The sequence below is a fragment of the Electrona antarctica genome, assembly GCF_951216825.1.
Source record: "Electrona antarctica genome assembly, chromosome: 6".
NCBI classification, from domain to species: Eukaryota; Metazoa; Chordata; class Actinopteri; order Myctophiformes; family Myctophidae; genus Electrona; species Electrona antarctica.
In genome coordinates, this window is record NC_136811.1 from 633,164 (window position 1) to 656,876 (window position 23,713).

General features: G+C 41.3%; 1 protein-coding gene across 1 annotated transcript; it reads left to right on the forward strand.

The window, feature by feature from the left end:
* Positions 1 to 25: 25 nt before the first annotated feature.
* Positions 26 to 22,548, forward strand: LOC306924630 (uncharacterized protein). Its single transcript, XM_079503211.1, has 3 exons — positions 26 to 137; positions 11,189 to 11,314; positions 17,998 to 22,548. The coding sequence occupies exons 2-3, from the start codon at positions 11,221 to 11,223 to the stop codon at positions 19,311 to 19,313; spliced, it is 1,410 nt and encodes a 469-aa protein (XP_079359337.1). The 5' UTR covers positions 26 to 137; positions 11,189 to 11,220; the 3' UTR covers positions 19,314 to 22,548.
* Positions 22,549 to 23,713: the final 1,165 nt, after the last annotated feature.

Sequence of the window (23,713 nt, forward strand, 5' to 3'; positions counted from 1 at the left end):
TCCCACAGTTCGCCCACCGGACTGTTGACACTTTAATATACAGAGAAAAGGTGTCGTTTGAAAACAGTGTGGTCGTTAAGCAGCAGGAGGACATTTGTTTGTTAGCAGCTCAACCACTGAAAGAAACACAGCTACAGGTAAAAAGATGGACTGATTCACCTTGTGTTTTTCATCAATTTATCTTTTATATTTAGGCCTACTCATCTTTTAAGATGGAACAACTCGTATTTCTCTCATATCTGCTCCTTGTTTGTTATAAATGTGATCCTAAACAACCAGTAGTTAATACTAGCAGCAGTAATACTATTGTAACTTGCTCCTCCAAAGGAGCTAGCTCCCTTGGGTACCATGGCTTGTTGCCGTCCTGCTCTGCTGAGTTGGAGATTTGGGTTCGATTTCAGCTCAGGGTGCTAAACGTTACCACAATGGTTTGGTATCATCATTCATCACTATTATTAAAGTAACCATAACGTTACATCAGTGTGTTGTACTATTGCAGTGGGAGAGAGAGAGAGAGAGAGATTGTTTTGACAAGCTGGTAAGGCGTTATTATAATATTAGGCAATGAAAAAGTGAACTGTATACATCTGACTTCAGTAAATAGGCCTACTTGTAGTCCATAGTTTGTTGAAACCTCTGCATTCGGCATCCACTTTTTTTTTTGCATGAGCAGATATGGAAGGAAGGTAACATATTTGTCAATCACATTCAATTCATGTGCACCCATTGACATGTAGGCTACGTGAATAAACAGGCTTCAAAGTAAAAACAATGTAGTTTTAGTCCATGTGTAGCATTGCACGGAGGCGGGATTGAACCCGGGCCTCCCACTCGCCAGACCAACGCGCAACCTGTCGTGCCAGGGCTGTTGCGGGCTGGGTCTTGGCTGGGGGCTACACATGCATAAGGTGACATTAGAAAGTATTATTTTCAAATTTCCAATTCACTTTTAATTCCCAGGTCTACTAGACTAGAGACTGTTAATGATGTCTTTTTTCTTACTGCAAGAACCATGTTGGACTTGCAGCTCATCCCATTATACTGTTCCTCGTTGCAATGCAATTGAGATCTAACTTGATTAATCACGCTTTTCTTCCATGAGACCATCTGTGGGTCGAGGACACATTTTTATGGGTCCATTTATTTTTGGTTTCGTACAGTTTGTTTTTAAGTACATTTTCATAAAACATTCCCCCCAAAAAAACAAATTCATGAATTAATTAAATAATGTCATTAAGAAATTCCATGAATTAGAAGAAATATGAAAATAGCCAATCTACAAGCGGTAAATAGTAAATGGTGCATTTATATAGCGCCTTTATCCAAGGCGCTTTACATAGATTGTGCATCAATTCACCCATTCACACACATTCATACACCGATGGCGGCGGAAACCATGCAAGGCACCAGCCAGCACATCAGGAGCAATTAGGGGTTCAGTGTCTTGCTCAAGGACACTTCGACACTAAGGCACGATTCATACTCCTATTTTAGAGCCGAATAAAAGTCGGTTCGGCTCTGCAGAGCCTACAATGTGACGTCATTTGAGGTTCGGGGGGGGCGGGTACCGTCCTAAAGTTGGCTCTTCGGTGCTACTGACAATTTCTGACGAGCCGAAATCATTTTGGCACTAGAGCAGTAAAATAGGAGTATAAATCGGCCCTAACTCTGGGAGAGCCCGGGTTCGAACTGCCAACCTTGCGGTTATGAACAGGCAACCTTGCGGTTACCATCCAGCCACTCTACCACTGAGCACCGCCGCACCGCAAGCCCACAACGTGCCGCTTCGTACCACGTTGTGAGCTTGTAGATCGGCTATTTTCACTAGTTTGGGTCCCAGGCGAATATCTAAAGTCGATTTTTATTTTCTTTAATACAAAATAAATAACGTTTTTATACAACATTAGTTTTGCTCTGTGTGCGTGTGTACAGAATTCAAACAGTAGGATTGGTTATTCTCAGGGACAGAAGTGATCCTTTCATTTTCCAACTGCATTTTGGCCTGTTGTTCTTGCTTACTGTAAATCGCTCTGGATTAAGAGCCTACATTGTCCATTGTAAATAGTTCAGTCTCTGCCATTAATTAACTCTGTGCAGCTGTGAATCTGCCTTTGATGTGCCTTCTCTGCTCACTCAGCTGCATGTTGACACTATGACCATTAAGACCAATTAATCATCTGAAAATTAAAATGCAATGAGTTCTATGACCAAATAATGAAGCCGCAAAGAAGAGTATATAATTATAAACTGTCTCACTCACACACACATACACACACACACACACTATATGGCCCTCATTTATCAACGCGGTGTACGTCAAAAAAATGGGCATACGACGGAATCACCGCAACTTTCGCATTTATCATTCCAGCATGACTTTGAACTTTGGCGTACACCACGCCAAATATCACGTCAGATTGGGAGCTGCCGTTGACTTTGTCGTGTTACAAATGTTAAATCTATACACTCTTAGTGGGCAACCGGACTATTGTAATTGTAACACTATTTCTTTCTTTCTAGAGCAACCCTAAAGTTTGCCGGACTCGGGGCTTAAAGTTCTCAGTCCTGGGGACGTTTTTTTTTTGGCTTTAAGCCCTGCTGACTACTTGTCCCACAGTTTTGGTGGCACACACTTGAGCTATATGTCAAACCGACCGGAAGAATCGGGAATCGTGTGCTTGTGTTTTGCTAAGAGAAATGTATGGTTTTAATTAGTGTGGTTGCCTATGGGCAACCATACTATTGTTCCCCTTACCTTTTATTTCTTTCTTTCTATGTTTATTTCCTTTCTGTATAAACTTTATTTTGTCGTGCTACTCCTCCCACAGTTTTTGCCAAACATACTCGAGCCATATGTCAAATCGACCGGCTTCATCGGGAATCGTGTGCTCTCTCCTTGCTAAGACATCCGTTGTATAGTTTAATTGATATTAATTAATTAGTGGATTAAATTTCCCCATTGACATGAATGGGAAAATGCAAAAACTCACATTCAAGTATTTTTTCCTCTGAGACCGTACGGGCTACAGTTACAACACTTGGGGGGAAGGTTTATCATAATTACTAAAATTAATAACCTTATAAGTATATTGATCGGCCTCATGGTGGCGCTATAACAGCCCACTTTACGTTTTGGCGTATAACTCTTGAACCGTAGGTCGTAAAATCAAAATATTCTTTTTCCTGGTTTCCTTGGGTCATGACGCATCTCCCGATATAGGCCACGCCCATTTGCGTCTAGATAGATTTTCCGCCATTTTGAATTTTGTTCAAAACACACTTTTGGATCCTCCACCTACAGATTTTGTCCATATCTCACAAAAATTGGTACACATGATCTCCGGACCTATCCGATTAAAACAGCACAGTCAGAATTTTGATCTTCTGTATCGTTCGTCCGTAATCGTCTTCCGAAGTTAGTGGAAGGGGCCTATTTTACAAAAAATGCCACAATTCACGCACAGAATGTCCGATCCATCCCAAATCTGAATCACATGTCGAGGGTGGCTTAATCAACGCAGAGCCAAAAGCAATTCCATTTTCATCCATAGGGGGCGCTACAATTGCAAAAACAATTACCCGTTTGTTGCAAAAACATGATTTTGGGGGGGAAATCCCTTCCGAATGACTTACGCATGATCACAAGGGTGACTTCACATTGTAATTGGCTGGCAAAATTACTGGGAGGGGCCTATATCAGCCAGTGAGGCAACCACACTTTGCAATTTCCCAGAATTGCTTCTTTCTAGTTTAATTTATTTGTGCATTAAATGTCCCCATTGACATGAATGGGAAAATGCGACATTCAAGTATTTTTTCCTTGGAGACTGTAAACACTATACTTACAAAACTTGGAGGGTAGGTTCATAATAATTACTACAATTAATTATGTTATCGGTCGGCCTCATGGTGGCGCTATAACAGCCCACTTCACGTTTTGGCTTATAACTCTTGAACCGTAAAATCTAAATTATTTTTCCCTGGATTCCTTGGGTCATAATGCATCTCCCCATATATGCCACGCCCATTTCCGTCATGATCGATTTTCCGCCATTTTGAATTTCTTCAAAACACACTTTTTGATCCTCTCACAGAAATCAGCACACATGATCTCCGGACCTATCTGATTAAAACACCAACTGCAGAATTTTGGTAGTCCGTATCGTTCGGCCGTAATCCCCACAAAGTTAGTGGGAGGGGCCTATTTTACAAAAAATGCCACAAATCTCGAACGGAATGTCCAATCCATCCCAAATTTGAATCACATGTCGCGGATGGGTTACTCAACCCAGAGCCAAAAGCAATTCCATTTTCATCCCTAGGGGGCGCCGCAAATGCGAAAAATTTAACCATTTGTTGCAAAAACATGATTTTTGGGGGATAAATCCCCTCCGAGTTACTTACACATGATCACAGGTGTGACTTGACATTGTAATTGGCTAGCAAAATGTGTGGGAGGGGCCTATATAAGCGACTGCGGCAACCACACTTTTTCTAAATTGTGACTTTTCTAGTTATTATTATTATAAATACTAGAATTTCGCCGCCTCATCCTAGAGTTACGTAGCAGCACAATATGGGGAGAAGGAAATTGCGGGAGTTGACAGACTCCACTTCATGTTTCAGCTGTGTGTTTATACCCAGTATTGTGTAGAAACGGATGGGTTATTAATGATTATTATGTGTTGTTGCGCGGCCGCCCGCCCGCACACACACACACACTCACACACACGTGCACACACACACTCAGTCACTCACACACTCACACACACACACACACTCACACTCAAACACACACACATGTGTGAAAATAAATAATAAATAATGCGCGGAAGACACACACACACACACTCACTCACTCACTCACTTGCGCACTTGTCAAAAATCCTCCATAGTGTACTGTGAAGTTGTGAAGCCGTTGCACTGATGCGAGGTCCAGGTTGTACAGCAGCAGCTGCTTTAGCTGCGTTCACCAAGCGTAGTTGTGTTAGCCTGGCTAATAAGCCAGACTAATATCACACAGCTGTGTGGCGTTTGCCGTGCGATAGGCGCGTTCACCAAGCGTAGTGTAGTTGTGTGGCGTTTGCCGTGCGATAGATAGAGTGTTCGCCTGGCCGGCACAGCAGCCAGAGGGGGAGGGGGCGGAGGTAAGATGAGCTGGTGTAGAGCAGAAGTAGCGAGATTGGACATTGAGGGTCGGAAATAACGCGTGTCACTGTGAAGGCCGTACCATTGGACTGGCCCCATGAAGTGAACGGAGTTGGCCTAACTCGGCAAAGTGGTGACGATTTTGACGTAGGCTGGTGGTCTTGCGCAACAATGTGTTATTTCATAAAAATGGGTATTGTACTGTAAATATGACAGTTGCATGGATGCAAAGTAGTGGTTGATGTCTGAACAGGCATGCTGTTGGTGTTGTGCATGGTGAGATGTGTGCAAACGGTGTGGTTTGGTAGGAGAAGGCGGACAAAGGATGGGGTGTTGCGCTGTCTATTAGGGTGGCAGGATATACATTTTCAAATTAATAAGGTAATGCCTTTTTCAATGCGTCACTGTTAATAGGCGAGTATTCATTCATACATAAAGGGGTTTGAAAAATAATGTGCCCCCTTTTGGAAAAAAAATATGCCCCCCTGGCTGGAATATATATGTTCATGGATAGGCATGGAGTGGCTGTCACAGGCTGTGCACATCCAAACTCGAAACATATGAGCTATTTATTTAATTCATGGTTCACAGGTTCAGGGTTTTGTAACCCATATGTGAAATTGGGGTGTACAATATAGGGATGCCAAACGACTCATATTTGGCCAATCGATAAATCGAGGCCGCAAATCGACGAGTCGATCGACTTTTTTTCCTATTTATTTTCCATTATTTTTTATTTTTTTATTTTTGTTGTTGCTGCGCAGCAGTTGAGGAGAACGCAACTATGCATTCCTTTAAGCAACACAACTTCTGCAGCTGCATCCATATGTTTAGAATTTGCATCAATGATCAAAGCCCAATAATAAAAAATAAACTTTTTGTAAACAACGACACTGAAGGAGCAGCGGCGCTATCGGCTGCTATGCTATCAGCTAGTCCCAACTCAAGTGTCTGCAGCAGCCTGTCACAAGTCCCGTAATGAACTGATACGGGACGCACGTTGTTCCGTATTTTAATGTCGGGTCGGGGAATAAATACAGTATGAATGACGGCGGGACTTATTTGACAACGCTGTCCTGCTTTCTTCACGAGAAGAGAAGAGCGCTCACAGCTCAGAACAGAGCGGACCTGTGGAACACTGTCTTTGAGCGTGAGCCCTTGATGCGAACCTGGGGTCTGGGGGCTCAGAGCTGCAGCCATTGGCTCATGATACGAGCACACGACCAATGGGACAGAGCATTAAGTGTTGCTAAGATACCCTTCCCCTTCACCCCACACCCTTGGACGATGGCGGTCTAACTGCAGCCAGGGCATGCATGTGAGGTGCGGCGCTGACAGGCGCAAAAAAAATAAAAAATAAAATAAAAACGATTTTTCGACTCATACGTTTTTGAGTCGCGGAAGGCATGAGTCGAAAATCGAGTCGATTTTCAACTTTTTTCAACATCCCTAGTACAATATATGAAATAAATAAATATGAGCAGTTCATTAAACCTTTTTTTTACAAAAGTAAGTTGATAATTATGTATATTGACCAAAAAAAGATATAAAAAATAATAAAGATATTGGGGAGCTGTAGCTGAAGCTGTAGCTGCTCCCCCTGAGGGGTCTAACGTCAGCTCACGTAGACCAGGAAGAGTGCAGTGTCAACAATGCATGGAGTGTTGCTGTCACATCATCTAGAACAGATGTAATCAAAAAACAATTGCGCGATTGAATAGGAGTTCTAGCGTTAGACCCCTCCAGCAGCAGCCTCAGCTCCAGCCCCAGCTTCAGTTCCCCTATATCTTTCTTTTTTTTAAATATATTGTTTTGGTCAATATACATAATTATCTTATACTTTTGTAAAAAAAAAAAAGGGTTAGGGAGAAATGCCCCTTTAAAATGCATAAATAAGTAATTCATAGCAGCAGAATTGATAAATAAGGGTTACAATGGTAATGGTTTCATAATGTTTAGAGTCAGAAGTAAAACTGTACATGTACAAAAAACAACATCATCCCTTTAAGGGACAGGCAGGTGAGGTGACTTCCCCTTTAATGACACAGAGTGTGTGTGGAGTAATAAAAGGATAGAGACTGAACCGGAGCGAGTTGGTCAGTGGCGTTTTGAATCACCCATAAGACTGCCGGAAGTATAATTTTAACTCAATGGCTCGAGCGAGCGGAAGTTTCGCAAATTGAGGTCCGGGCTTACGCACGTGACGTCATGAACATCCGTCCACCTCCATGAAAGTGCTGCAATTCCACATTTCGCCAGTAGGTAGTGGCAGCTTCAATGTTGGATAGCCTTACTGGGGGCTTGGTGTGGATGCAGATATACCCGATATATAAATAAGTATGAATTAAAGCACGTTGCTGGTGAAATAGACTACTACTGGTGCAGTGATATGTTTTGCCCAGCAGAGCACACGGAGCGCTGAGCAGTCAGCTCACATTTCAGTCCCTCATGCTCAGTCTCACAAACAACAAACTGCAACGAGCGAACAGGACCAGTTTGGACTTTGGAGATACGTTTCTACATGCAGCGGTAAGTTCAATCTAGTAATCATGACTTGGTTCATGAAATAAGTAACTGTTAACATCATTGGAACAAATATTGGCCGCATTTCATTGCTCCTTTCATCTTATAAAAGTGTCCCCTGACGGACCGAACCGAGGCAACTTTAGCATATCATCGCAGTTTGTCTTACATGAGTGACGTTAGCAGAATGAAGGTTACAGTTCATGTTAAGCAGCAAAAAACTGAAACAGCCCAGCACAAACACGACATGCCCATGCCATGGCCTGTTATTGTTTGTGAAGCAACGTGCTGCCTAAAATATAAACGCTGAACGCGTTACCCCCCCCTCCACTACAGACGTGCCACAGTATCTTTGATAAAATGGAATACTAACAGTTTGCAAAAAAAAGCATAGAATGTTACCGTTTAACAAATATGCTAAAAGGATTGAACCCAAGACACGACGACCGGCTACACAATGTGTGTGTGTGTGTGTGTGTGTGTGTGTGTGTGTGTGACTGGATAGACCCACACTGAGAGATGGACAGGAATTAATGCCCATATTCAGCACATTCTACAGAGTAGTTTCTACTCCACTTCGTTACCTTTCAGATTTCTTGCATGCAAAATATATGATCACAGTAAAATTAAGTTTGAACTGTTCTTTATTTACACATTAAATGTTAAAAATGCCTAGCTTAAATATATTTTTTTCTTTATCACACAGATGGCTGAAAAAAGGAGAGTGGTTAGTGTGGTGTGGAAATACTTCACAAAAGAGAAAGGCAAAGAAGACATGCAACCAGCGACCTGCAACACATGCAAGGAAGAAGTGAACCGAGGTGCCAAGTCTGGCAATTTGGCAAACCTAGCCAAAGGAATAGGCTACCAGCAATCTGTGGTATCACCTGGATAAAGTCCATAAAGACTATTGAAAAGATTATTGAAATGTCAGCACAGCAACAATTTACTACTGACACTATGTTACAGACAGTACTAGCTGCTACTATTTATTTTATTTTTGTTTATGTGGCAAAGTGATGCCAAATTGCCAATGGTGCTGGACTGGTATTTGTTTCTGTGTTACTCCTCACTCCATTCCTTGACCGCTTGACTGAACAAGTTAACATTTTTTTTTGAATAAACACATTTGTTTAAGAAAGCAGCTGTCTGTACTACTGTCACTGACTGTACCATTGCATAATCATATCGGCACAACATCTTTGCACAATTCACACAGAAAAAGATCTATTTTCATTCCAGCTAAAAATACACTATCGGTTGCAAATCGGTTATCAGTGATTGTCCACCTCTATCGTATCTGTTATCGTATCGGTCACAAAAATCCATATTGGTCGGTCTCTAGAGTTGAGTAATTGAGTGATTTATTTTCTTTATGACCTGTACAGGTCAGGTTTTTTGTCCCTGCTAGAAGCCCACGAACACTGATTCAAAGAACCATCTTACAGTGGAAGGGTCCACTCTGCACAGTGACAGACCACTGAGTAACTCACTGCCAGAGCGGTAGGAGTGTTGGAGGTTGATTCGATTTATTATTTTCTACTTTTATTTGTAGATTGAACTGAGTTAAGGCACACCTTGAGAACTGAGTCAAAGTGCCAAAAGTGCCATTGAATTGAAGACACAAACTGAACTGAGAAGAGACAGTAAAGGTGTCACACATATTTTATTTATTTTTGGATAATGATTGAACTGAACAAGGACTGAATTACAGTGTCATATACATTGCATTTGTGATACTGTACAAGGACTGAATCATAGTGTGACATACACTACATTTTTGATACAGAGCAATTGATTTGAACTATAACCTGATTCAAGTATAACACATTTTGTTGTATTTTATTTTCATGATTCAAATTGTGATTTAAAGTTGTTGATTCTATTTTGATATTTTTGGAAATGTAACTGTAAAATCTGGTTTTACCTGTGGAGAAAGGGGAAAGAGAGTTAACTCAAGATATTAGAACACAAGATAGAGACAAAATAGGAACAAACTAGTTTTATAAAATTAGTTAACCTGTCTAAAATAGCTGACTATAATAGGAAACTAAAATACCTGAACTTAGTTTTAGATAAATCTATTTCTAAATTAAGTTTAAAGGAAATAAAAAGGGAAAGTGGAACTACTTACCTTAGGATACCTGCAGGATTTTGTGTTTGTTTTATATTGGGTCAAAGGTCAATGTAGTTATTGTGTGTTGTATATATGTGACCAAATTTGACTGAGGGACTGCCATTGGATTTTTTTAGAATTTTCGTTTTTTCATGTCATGTGAAAGCAGGCAATCATAGCTTCAAATTGACATAGGTCTATTGGTTGTTCAGTTTGACCCACCAGTTTTGGAGATATGGCTTATAGAGTAATGTCTTGCAGATAATATCAGTCAAATCTGGTCACATATGTCTATGTCTAACTATTCAGTAAAGTTTGCCGGCTTTGGATTTAAAGTAAGTGGTCTCTGGTCTAATATTTTATTGTTCCCCACTCCTTAGAACCTAGAACTAGTCCAGTGGTTAACCTCGGCGATACGGGTGCTACAGTTTCGTTCACTAATATATCTTGTTGTATATTAAATGAATAAAGGCGAGCAGGGGAAAGTTTTGTTGGCTTTGCAATCATAACTATGGTTTCCATATGTTGTTTGGTCGTATTCCAGTTCATGTCGCAAAAAACGAGAGCAAGGCTTGATTTTATAAGGCGTGGAGATTGATTTCAGCTGTCACATTTATCAAAGCTGCGACCAAATTTACGCAAGGATCAGCTATTTACGATCACTTCATAAATGCCGTGCTGATGCGAGCGTACGCCAAAACCGATGCTCGAATCTAAGGCAGAATTTACACTATTGATAAATGAGGGCCTATAACTTTACACGCAATTTTAAAGTTATAATGTTGCACAACACAATTTCGCCCATTCTCTTATACCTGCTGTAAATGTGTGATGTGACTATGAACTTCAAGTATAAACAAGATATCATTTGAGAAATAAGGAGAGAACCTTAAAGTGGATTTGAGGCTAAATTTGCAACTCATGAACAAGACAGGAAAATTGTATTAACAGTATGCAGAATGGGTACAGTTAATGCAAGTACAGGTCAATATGAGAATGAAACCCTGAAAAGCACGTGACTTGTTTAGGTCAGGGTCCTCCATTTTGAGAAAAAAAAGAAATCACCCAAAAAATAATCACTGTTACACAGTTAAAAGTAAAATAAAAACATAGAAAAACACATGTACAGTATGGAAAAAATAAGGGGGGTGGGGGGCAGTTTGAATTGCAGCCCGTAAGTGCTCTTTGAGAGCAGTTTTGCAGGAATCTAGGGATTCACATGTCTTTACGGCTGTTGGTACTTGGTACATGCTTACTTGTGAACGGTTATTCACCTTATACCAGTGATTTCTTCCCTAATGCATGAATCTCATATTCTCCAGATTTACATGTTGGAGAGTTGGGCTATAACAGCACTAGGTCTCCAGTTAATAAAGTCCTTCCTTATTCACTTGGTTTCAGAGCAGTGTGTGGAGTCCAGACTGCAGGTGAAGATGAACTCTCCAGACTCAGCCAGGGACGTTTCTATTAAACAGGAACCTGAAGACATTTCTATTAAACAGGAACCTGAAGACCACCCACACCTCAGTAAGTTTCATGTGCTCTTCTTTCTTTAAGATTTTCTGTTCTGTAGGGCTGCCACAACAATGTCTTATTTTCATATAATTCAAAATGGCGGGTGATCTAAAGGTCAGAGGTTAAAAGTCAGAACACGAAAGTTGTTCGGCATGAGGAGACATATGTGTATCAAAGTGTAATTGCCAACGGTCAAACGGTTCATGAGCTATGCACGTTCAAAGTTAGCATTTTCAATTGAGCGCTATAGCGCCACCATTTGGCCAATCGTCATGGGCTTCGCATAGTCACCGTTTGGCATGGCCCTCTACCAGATTACCGCGTTTCGCGAAAACCGACTGCACGGTACAGCCAGAACAGCTGTTTTTGGCGGAAGGAGACGAAGAAGAAAAAAAAACACAAAAACAATAAGTGACCAAAGTCACTTCGTGACTTCTTGGTCCCTTAAATATAGCTGCAAGCATTGATAAAACTTATGCCTGAGTTATTCCTGTTCAAAGTTCCTGTTATCGCTTGCATTATTTAAAGTTTTTTGTAATGACGACGCAAGTTTTATTGCCGATGGTCAAACCGTTCATGAGCTATGCCTGTTCAAAGCTTGCATTGTTCAATTGGGTGCTATAGCACCACCCTTTTGCCAATGGTCGTGGACTTCGCGTCCTCACCGTTTCGCGAAAACCGACTGCACGGTAAAATCAGTTATAAACGTTTTTCAAAGTTTAAACTGCTGAAAATGCCGGAAAATCTGAGGGTGGAGCTTACTGGTGAAAGTGACAGATGTGTTCCGCATGAGTCAAGGCACATGAGTCAAGGCTGATTGTGCGGGCTGGCGGGGGGGGGGGGTAGTTTACTCTGTCCGTTCGAATGAAAATGCCAAGGATTTGTCAGTGGACGAGTCAGTGTTACTTCCGTGTTGCGTAGCATAACAGTGACATCACTGTCAAATCCTTGGTATCTTTACCGTTCATGTGTGCTCAGCGAGCAGCAGCAGCAACAACAGCTGCAGCCTATTTTGTCATGGTTGCGCGCTAATGAAACAAAACTACACGCGGTGACGGTACAGGATTATGTTTAACTAAAGTTTTCCACATATTTCTGAAAAATACATAATTGATTGATTGAAATATTTATTAACCGTTTGCAGAATTACAGTACATTTCAAGCACAACTCAATAAAAATAACTGAGTGGACGACCCAATAAAGCATTACACTTGTTTACAAGAGGGTCCACCTTGTTCAAATCATCAAAACATTTAGAGACGTACAAATGAATTTTGAATGAGAAAAAAACCATTAAGAAAGTAAGTTTCGAATTGCAGCCATCTGTAGGTGCCCTTTGAGAGCGGTTTTGATGGAGTCAAGGGATTCACATATCCTAATGACTGTCGGTAGGGCGTTCCACATTTTAGTGGCATAGGAGCGAAAATAATTTAGTCCCTTGTTTGTGCCGAATCTGGGTTGCACATGGTTTGTTGCACTCCCTCTGGTGTTGTGGCTGTGGACTTTAGACTTTAGACAGGTACATGGGTATAGAGACACACAGGGACTACAAATGTCACGCCCCCACATGAGACAGCGCCCCCACTTCTGGTCCGTTTCAACGGTGTACTGCAGCTGCCAATGCAATCCCTATGAGAGGCATCATAAAATACCCTAATTTCACTGGTTCATTACTGAGGCTGTAGCGATTTTTGTGTTCCAATAAAGTGTCCCATATGTTTTTCAATGTCACATACCTGCCATCTCAATATACACCCCACAATGTACTATAATATACTCCATCAGTTTGTGAAAAGTGCTAGCATTGTAAATCTCAAGTCAAAGTGGTCGCACGGTATATACTTCACGGTTGCATCCCTTGAGGTTTTCAATACCCATATATTTGTTGTATTTCGTTTTATACTGTAGGCCTATGCTATGTATTTGTTGAAAATGATCTAAACAGCATCTCGTGTGTGTGTGTGTGTGTGTGTGTGTGTGTGTGTGTGTGTGTGTGTGTGTGTGTGTGTGTGTGTGTGTGTGTGTGTGTGTGTGTGTGTGTGTGTGTGTGTGTGTGTGTGTGTTGGTTGGCCCTTGAGGCTCTGTTGCCTCTCAGTCAACAAGTTACCACAGGGGTCAGCAATTACCACAGGGGTCCTTGATCTGTAAAAGGATTCCTGAGTGGTAAAAGTCACTGTCCGTACTATATGACAGGATGAACTCACAGCTGTTGCAAACTGACTGTCTTAAAGTGTTTTAGTGACTTGCTATCCCAGATGAACTCTCCACTCAGGCATGAGACCTGCACCCTGCAAGTGTTATGTGTACAATTATGACATATGTTGAGAGGCATAAGCTATCAAAATATACATCAATGTCACTCCTCCATCTGAAGTTGACACCGTCGGAGCTCCGCGGTAGGTAAAACATATTAGTAAGCCCGTGACATGTTCAAAATATAGACATGCTGTTAAGGGAGGATTATGGTCTCATTATTTGTGATCAGCAGACAGAGTTGGAGGCAGGACACAGCGTCAAGGAGTCAGGCATCTTTATTCATTGTTGTCAGATCATCTCAGTACAGTCAAAGTGGTAGCATCACTGCGTCCATTCCTCTCCAGTTCCTCATTTACCTCCCCTTTATTTCCCAAACACACCCCCCCAAATCGACAGTCAGTGACAGGTGTTTATTCAAATACAACAGGACATAGGCAGATAATAACAGGTGGTCATTCACTCATCTCCTTTCATGGTCGGAGTTAAATGAGCAGGAAACAAACATGCTTATTCTAATCTGTTCTATTGCGTCTAGTGGGCATGGGAACTACAGCTGTCAGATTGACAGCTGTCGTTAGTGGTTGTTTGGGAGAGGAAGTTAAGGTGTATATATCTATTTGGTAATAGTAACACCTTAACTGCCTGGCTTGGAAACTGATTCAGCTGTCAGGTGACAGCTGTCGGTCAGTCCAAATGCGTAGTTGTGGTGGCCCATTCAATTTGACTGAATGGGAGAACTTATATATTTAAATAGTATAATTGGCATTCTAAAACTGCCATTACATGTATTATTGAGAATTCCACTCTTCAAAGTCGGCGCTCGTACCCTCGTAAAGGCAGTGACGTCCCTTAAAAGCGTCAGGTTCTCTGTCTGCCGTCTCCCCTCTGCTCTGTTAACATTATGGGTAACTCATGTGTAAATGTGAAATACATCCTATATTGAGAAAACAACAATATATGTTGACAAAGACACAAAGACACAATGGACTTCTATGGGCTAGACTGCAGTACACCGTTCTAACGGACCAGAAGTGGGGACGCTGTCTCATTTGGGGACGTGGAATTTGTAGTCCCCGTGTGTCTATCTTGGTGGTGTATCGAATCTTGTGGACCAGACCCATTGCAAGATGCTGTACTCTGTTGTCAACCCTAAGCCATTCCAGCCTGTCAAAGTAGGCAGGGGTGAGGTGGGTTTGGGGGGTGAGGCCAAATAGGAGCCTGACGAGTTTGTTTTGGGAAGTCTGGAGCCTTGTTTTAAGGGCCTTTGAGGTGCTGTGGTACCAAGAGGTGCATGCATAGTCAAAGAAACCTTGTACGCGGGCTCCTGTTAGGGTCTTCAAGGTGTTAGGGTCTTCAATGTGTTTTTGTTGACCAGTGAGATCCTGTAAAGGAATATTGTTCTTTGGTTGACTTTTTTAGTGTTCCGTTCACCTCCACCATATGTTCTCTCCCCTCCAGGTAGGATTGCATCCAGCTCACTGATGTGCTATCAAAACCAATTGCTTTTAGCTTGTTAACCAGTATGGAGTGGTTCACTGTGTCAAAAGCCTTTTGGAGGTCCAGCATGACCATGCCGCAGTATTTGCCAGCATCCACCTCGTGTTTGATGTGGTTGCTCAAATAGAGGAGGCATGTGTCAGTGGAGTGGGATGTTCTGAAGCCAGATTGGAACTCGTACATTAATTTATTTGTGGCAAGATACTTTTCAACCTGTTCATAGACTATTTTTTCCATCACTTTCGAGATGGAGCTTAGAATAGAAATAGGGCGGTAGTTGCCGGGGTCTAATTTACTCCCTTTCTTGTGCAGGGGGTTACTTTGGTCAGTTAAGCCTAACCTTACACAAAATAATCATACTATCATTGTTGATATAACGCCATTTAGGTCAATGATATGACGTTATGTTGTATGTTGGTCATTGTTTGGCATTCCCCTCTACCATATTGCCACGTTTCGCGAAAATCGAATGCAGAACTGCTATAGATAGATAGATAGATAGATAGATAGATAGATGGATAGAATACTTTATTGGCAGTTTAAAAAAATCACGAAAAAATCTAAAATCAATTTAGAAAATGCTGACATGGAATATACACAAAAAAGCTAAAGTTTGTTTCCATTGTGGTCCACCTTGTGACATAAAAAAAAGACACAAACTGTACAAACAGAAACAATCATGAAACTAAAATAATCCTTATATATATATATATATAAGGATTATATATATATATATATATATATATATATATATATATATATATAAGGCAATTTTATTTTTGGCAGAAGAAGGAAAAGAAGAAAAGACCAATACAACAAGTTCCTTCGGGCTTGGTCCCTTATTACTAGCATGACTGATAGAATGGTAATGGATGATGATGGTACCAGGACATTGTAGTCTTGTGTAATTTCAAACCATATTGGATTCTGCGCAAATGGAATCATGGATTTTCTGATTTGTCATACTCTGACGTTTCCAAAATATGTATAGTTTTCCTAATCTCATGAAAACGAACATTACTTTTTTTTACATATTGAACTGGACCAATTTCCCGATATGTAAATCCATCATTGGAATATCAGTCAAATTTAATTTAGAAAGATATTCTCTATTCTATAATATTTAATTTCTTATTACCATAAACATCGTATTTTGCACAAATGCAATGTGAAAGACACCCAGACCGTATCAGTTCCCCTTATGATTTTCTTCACAATATGGATGTAGTAGATCTCTAACAGGTTTTTATGGTGTGTCTCCGTCTAGAAATGGCTCTGTGAGTCTTTACAATATGGATGTAGTAGGTCTAAAACAGGTTTATATGGTGTGTGTCCATCTAGAAATGGCTCTGTGAGTCTTTTCAAACAGGTTTGTATGGTGTCTCTGTCTAGAAATGGCTCTGAGTCTTAGTGAGATAACACTAATGAATGTTTTTTTCTCAGCTTCTTCATTTGAACCCGATCATCCCTAAATTGTGGGCGAACAGTTGCCTGAAATAGCCAATCTACAAGCTCAGACGCGCAATAGTCCGACACCCTATCCCAAACCCTAACCTAACCCTAAGTGCACGCGGAATTAAGCCACGGGTGAGTCTTAACCGACCTAGCATGTGTCCTAACCCAATAATTCTCCCCCCCCCCCCCCCCCCCGCCTGTGCCAGAACATGAAAATACGTCTTTCTTTAGTAAAAAAAATATTTAATTAATTAATTTATGTTTTGCTTTTTTTTTTACTCACGTTAGACAGCCTCCACACGGAACCGACGCACGCTCGGCTGTGCGTGTGCTTAATAGTCCTTATTCTCTTCAAAATGAGACAAACTGAAGTGACGCGTTTTGTAATCTCATGATTACAGATTTCTCACTGGCGCCACGCTGTGGTTTAGTTCACTAAGTATAAAGTGTTTAAGTACAGAGGGTTAGTTCACCATTATAAATATATAAGTAAAGTATAGAGTGTTTAAGTACAGAGGGTTACTTCACTAAGTATAGAGTGTTAAAGTACAGAGGGTTAGTTCACTAAGTATAGAGTGTTTAAGTGTTTAACAACATTCAAGTATTTGAAAGCTTAGCGTCTGCACTTTCTCTTTATAAAACTGAAACATTACCATTATATGCAATGCAAATTCTATCAGGTATGTTTTTCCATACCTGATAGAATTTGCATTGCATATAATGGTAATGTTTCAGTTTTATAAAGAGAAAGTGCAGACGCTAAGCTTTCAAATACTTGAATGTTGTTAAACACTTAAACACTCTATACTTAGTGAACTAACCCTCTGTACTTTAACACTCTATACTTAGTGAAGTAACCCTCTGTACTTAAACACTCTATACTTTACTTATATATTTATAATGGTGAACTAACCCTCTGTACTTAAACACTGTCACTTGCTTAGTCTACTGGCAACGTGAACAAGACATTTGGCACTGATCGCTTCAGCAGTTTGTGAGATTTGATCGCTACAGTCTTTTGTGAGATTTGCCCCAGACACACACACAGACAGATTCACAGACCTATTTACAGACATACAGAGCTACGCCATGGAAAACCTTTACATAGATTGTTAAGCTACCATCGGTCCACATTTCAAGCTTTCATTGTCAGAAGTGCTTCTGTTTCATAACGTCATGCACTGAGTGGCATGACCAATTTACTACCAAATAAGAGCTCAGGTGTGAACTATCATGTTTTGAAATTGTTTCAGAATTTCATGATTCAAATTTAAAAGTAAGTAACTAAATAATATATTACTTCAAATCATTTGTTTTAGTATTTTGCTAAACTCTTGCTAAAACGGTAATGACCTGAAGTTAGTTACATTTTAGTCAATCTTATCTTGGTAGGTAATAGCTCATTTTGTATATGGAACATGGAAGAAGAATGGATTTACATTTTAGGAATCCAGTGTTGACCATCATGTTATGTTTCTGCTCCTAGACATCCTGCACACGGTTGTGTGTAAAGAGGAGGTTTCTACTGAACTGGAGAGGAGCCCCAGTCTGCTCCAGGAGGAACCAGAGCCTCCGCACATTAAAGAGGAACAGGAGGAGCTTAAAGAGGAACATAAGGAGCTACTTCAAAGACCAGAGGAACCTGTTGGGTCAACGTTTACATTAGTAGTAGTGCATGATAAAGACACATCTTCCCACTGCTCTGAAGTTGAACTTGAATCTGACACTGAAGTCACTGAAGACAGTGAGGATTGGGAGGAGACCAGTGAAGACGATGATGACGAACAGTGTGACAAGAGTTTCAGTGTCTCAGGTTCCCTGAATAAGCACCAGCGTGTCCACACTGGAGAAAAACCCTTCCAATGTCAACATTGTAACAAGAGTTTCAGTGAGTCATCTCACCTGAAGAGACACCAGCGTATCCACACTGGAGAAAAACCTTTCCAATGTAAACATTGTAACAAGAGTTTCAGTCAGTCAGGTGGCCTGAAGAGACACCAGTATGTCCACACTGGAGAAAAACCTTTCCAATGTAAACATTGTAACAAGAGTTTCATTCAGTCAGGTGCCCTGAAGAGACACCAGTGTATCCACACTGGAGAAAAACCTTTCCACTGTAAACATTGTAACAAGAGTTTCAGTCAGTCCGGTGGCCTGAAGAGACACCAGTATGTCCACACTGGAGAAAAACCTTTCCAATGTAAAGATTGTAACAAGAGGTTCAGTGTGTCAGGTGAACTGAAAACACACCAACGTGTCCACACTGGAGAAAAACCTTTCCAATGTAAAGATTGTAACAAGAGTTTCATTCGGTCAAATGACATGAAGAAACACCAGCGTATCCACACTGGAGAAAAACCTTTCCACTGTAAACTGTGTGACAAGAGTTTCAGTGAGTCAGGTTCCCTGGCGAAACACCAGCGTATCCACACTGGAGAAAAACCTTTCCAATGTAAACATTGTGACAAGAGTTTCACCGAGTCAACTCACCTGAAGACTCACCTTCGTGTCCACAGTGGAGAAAAACCTTTCTGCTGTAAACATTGTAACAAGAGTTTCAGTCAGTCAGGTATCCTGAAGACACACCTTCGTGTCCACAGTGGAGAAAAACCTTTCCAATGTAAACATTGTAACAAGAGTTTCAGTCAGTCAGGTGACCTGAAGATACACCAGCGTGTCCACACAGGAGAAAAACCTTTCCAATGTAAACATTGTGACAAGAGGTTCAATGTATCAAGTAATCTGAATTCACACCTTGGTGTCCACAGTTCTCACAGGACAAAAATAATATGTCCACTGTGAACGGTGTGAGAAAGTTTAAATAACTCGGGTCACTTGCTAAGACACCATTGGGTAAAAAAAAGAAAGTTTACACTATTACTATGACATCAGGGATCTACATCACTGATGATGTCACGTGATGTCACAAGACCTCGGCACCATATATGGGGATTTTGAGTGATATGACTGACTAACAAAAATGTACAATTTCATAGTAAAGTTTTATGGATCTGAAACGGCACCGCTAAAAAACAAATGTTTGCCCTGAGCCGGTTGCTAGGCAACACCTTCCTCTCCCCGGCATGTGCTCACACATGCGTAGACTACTGTTATAATCAGTGTTGGGACGTAACGTAACGTAAATAACGCGTTACAGTAGCGCCGTTATTTTCGGCAGTAACTGTTGCTGTAACGCTTTATCTTTTAAATGCAGTAACTTTGTTACCGTTACTACATGGTGCGTCATGCCGTTATTCTTCCGTTATTTTTCATGTAGTCTCGGGGGAGAATGAGAAGAACTGTCAGTCTGCTTGCATGCCGATTGCCTGCAGTGTGAGACAGTGCAGGGATCGATATGTGTCACCTCACCAACTGCTGTTCTGGGAGAGAAGGGTGTGTGTGTGTGTGTGTGTGTGTGTGTGTGTGTGTGTGTGTGTGTGTGTGTGTGTGTGTGTGTGTGTGTGTGTGTGTGTGTGTGTGTGTGTGTGTGTGTGTGTGCGGGGCGTCTGTGTTTACTGTCTGACTGTCATGGCGGAGCCCATATCGGCGTTTAAATGGATATATTCATTCACCTTTGCCGAGCTGCTCCAGCACAAAGAAAAGTCAAAGTAAGTTGTGTGCAGCCACTCTCTCCCCTGCTGCCTGCTGGCACGAATGGGACGGGATTCAACTTTTGCGTGCATGAGTGTGTGTGTGTGTGTGTGTGTGTGTGTTTGTTTGTGTCGGTCGCGTGTGTGATTGCGTGTGTGTGACGTGTGCGCACAGAGAGAGAGAGACAGACGGACAGAAAGACACACTGAAAGGTGTGTGTGTGTGTGTGTGTGTGTGTGTGTGTGTTGGTTGTAGCCTACTTGTGTTGTTGTTTGCTATAACAATATAGGCCTACATAGCATCATCAAAATCACCACCAGTCCCCCCTGGTATTATTATCACTAACAGTACTGAAATGAAGGCATGAATGAATGGCCTGGAAGTGGGAGCCCTTTTTTTATTTTTTGAGTGGTGCAACCACTCCAAGGAACAGCAATGTCCCTATGTCCACGTACCTGTCCATATGTCTGTAACTATGTCCCTATGTTTAGAGTACCAGTAGGGGCAAAAGTGGCGCTGTTTTGCTAGAACTAGAGAGAGAGAGAGAGAGAGAGATAGTGTTGCACTGTTGCCTTCTAATGAGAGGGAGAGGGGGGGAGAGGGAGAGGTGTCTGCTAAATACTAATTCCCCCACACAGTAACTCTGTCATTTCTTGACCGTTTCGGACACCCTGGGTGTGATTTCTTTTCTTTTTTGTAACGAAAAAGTTACTTTTCACTGTAACGCATGACTTTTTAGTTTAAGTAATCAGTACTTTTGAAATGATGTAACTATACTGTAACTACCGGTAGTTACTTTTTAAAAGTAACTGTCCCGGCTATAATTAGGATCTTCTATGGCTCTTTACTCAAACTATGTCGCTGTCCATTGTGCTGATCAGTTCACAGAGAAGATTATGTGCACATCTCAATGCCTATATTCAGGCCAGGTGCTGGATGTTAGGCAACAAGGCAAACATCAAGGAATAGGAAGAACATACACACACCAGTTAGTATAACTCCGAGATTTGTTCTTCCTCTTCATTGTGCTGATCAGACATCCGAGGTTCGGATCTGATTTCTTATTTTTCATCGCATATCGATCGAAATAATGTTTATCGAGAAAGGTAGCTAGCTAGCATGAGCTAATGCTAACATTAGCCTTTTCTTACAATGGAGGTCTGCGAGTGTCCTCCGAGCTGGTAAAACGTAAGTACTTCAGTAGTAATCTCCCCAATTCCGGCCCCGCGCAAGCTACCGTATTTACCACTTGTGGGAGTAGAGGAAATGATCACTTCTCCCTTAAACAGGTGATCCCTTTGCCCACTCAGTACATAGTGTTTTATTTTCTCCTGTAATTATTTTGTTGTTGTTTTATTTTCTCCTGTAATTATTTTGTTGTTGTAATTGATGATATTGATTTTGCCCAGCGTTGTCTGTTTGTGATGATTTGATTGGCTGAGCATGGAATGTGATGCATGATGATGTATGATGATAAGAGCGCCCCTCACTTCACATGAGTGTATTTTTACCAGGCGATTCACCCGTTATCACTGTGTATATATACAAAATCAACCGTTATCAGGACGCTGGAATATGGCCAATATGGCCATACTGGCATACTAGACATTGTGGTGTTTGGCTGTATTCCCCCGGACTGCACGCATGCAGGGTGGTGGTGCAGACATAGCCTGGTCAAGGACTCCCCCTGCTGAACTTTCCAACTCTATTGTCGGCGCATGGAAACTAGGGGCTACTAATATATATACTATTCTCTGCCTATCGGGACGTAACTCGGACAGCGCTGAGTCGGGTCTGGTGGCCTTCGCAACGCTTGGCACGGCAACTCGTGCGGCTAGCGCCTCGCTCGGCGGTGCCTCACGTGGCTCAAGGCCATCAGACACGGCGCACCTCCGTCATTGACATCATTGACACAAAAAGCAAACGCTCTCTTCCGGATTTACTTACTGGGGGTATTTCTAAGGTGCTGATTACGAACATTTTCTTGATTATCGGGTGATAACAGTTGAATGGGGTGATTTTTACTTGCGCAAGCAGAGCGCGCAAGTATTGTGGTCGGCTGGACCAGAAGTGGTACTGTATGTATTTATGGTAGACGTGGTTATAATCGGCTGTTGATGGTGACATAATTAAGATGACAGATGACATACATGTATAGGCTACATTACCTTTTACCCACCCGACATTGAAACATATCTTAATTACGTCACCATCAATAGCCAATTATAACCACGCCTACCATACATACTACTTTCGGTCCAGCCGACCACAGTATACTACTTTCAAGTTACATACATTTATATTTTATAGAGGGAGTGATAGTAAGTTTGTAGAGGCCGGTTGTACTTGCGCACTAGGCCTACTTGTGTGCAACGCGCATGATATTGCATTTTGTTGTTATTCTTCATGTCATGTCTATGAATTGATTGCATAGGGTCTAAATGTTATCAAGAACCCAAGGACTTTTTTTGGGGTGCTTTGACTGTCCTCTGTTGCCGTTTTTACATTTGTCTAATAAACTATTCAATAAATCAATCACTCAATCCTGTCAATAGAGGCCTCCATTCTCCTTGTTTTCTTCTCATCTTATCTTAAAACATATTATTAGCAAACCATTTCTGTTCACTTTATTACTTGCGCAAGCAGAGTGTGCAAGTACTGTAGACTTGGAAAGCTGCAGGCACCCAGTCAAATTTGTTGAATTTTTGTTTCTAGTCGAGTTTGTTTTACTTTAACATGGCCCAAACCTACTCAAGTTATAAAAAGAGTAGGCCTACAACTATTAAATATTTCATAGCATGCAGTCCAGCTGGGAGCATCACCTTCCTTAGCACTGGATGGGGAGGGAGAGCTTCCGACGTGAACATCGTCAGAGTGTAGGTTTCTTTCCCCCAACTACCATCATCATGGGGATCAGGTGAAGTCATGTCATCTGGAATCTGATACTATAATGTTATCCCGGGGTTCTCAAAGTTGGCATACCAGTTGGGTCATTTATCCATATCTTCATGATTGGCTTGGCAGCAGATTGGAACTGGAAACATGTGTTTCCAGTTCAAATCTGCTACCGTGTCAATCGAATGGCAATGTGGAAAATGACCCAGAATGTGACCTGTGGCCAAATGAGTCACATAGAAACTTTCAGCATTTACTGACCAACTCTTGAGAAACACATTCATATATATTTAGGGCGCACTGTATAAAAGTGCATATTACTGTGTAACTCAATAAAGTAAGTTGCTAATACTGCTTGACTACGCCACTTGATTTGGATTATGGAGATCAAGAACTCCTTTCAATACCAGGTAAAAGAGCATATCATTACTGAGTACCAGGAAGGACTGAGGCGGAAATGTTTTTTGTAGGGGGGTACAACTACCATTTGTTTTTTATTACACTAATACAATGGGGCACTCTAAAATGGCCAAGTATAAACCAAAATATTTAATTTAAATACTAAAAGCCTAATATAAACGCTAACTAACTAAATCCTAAAAATAAACAATAACCAAAAAACCAAAAGAACAATAACTGCTTTTTAAAAGTGCATTCAATCATTTGTGCCAGAGGACAAGCGTGAAGTGCTGTGGGTGCGTCAGCCTGGTGATCCT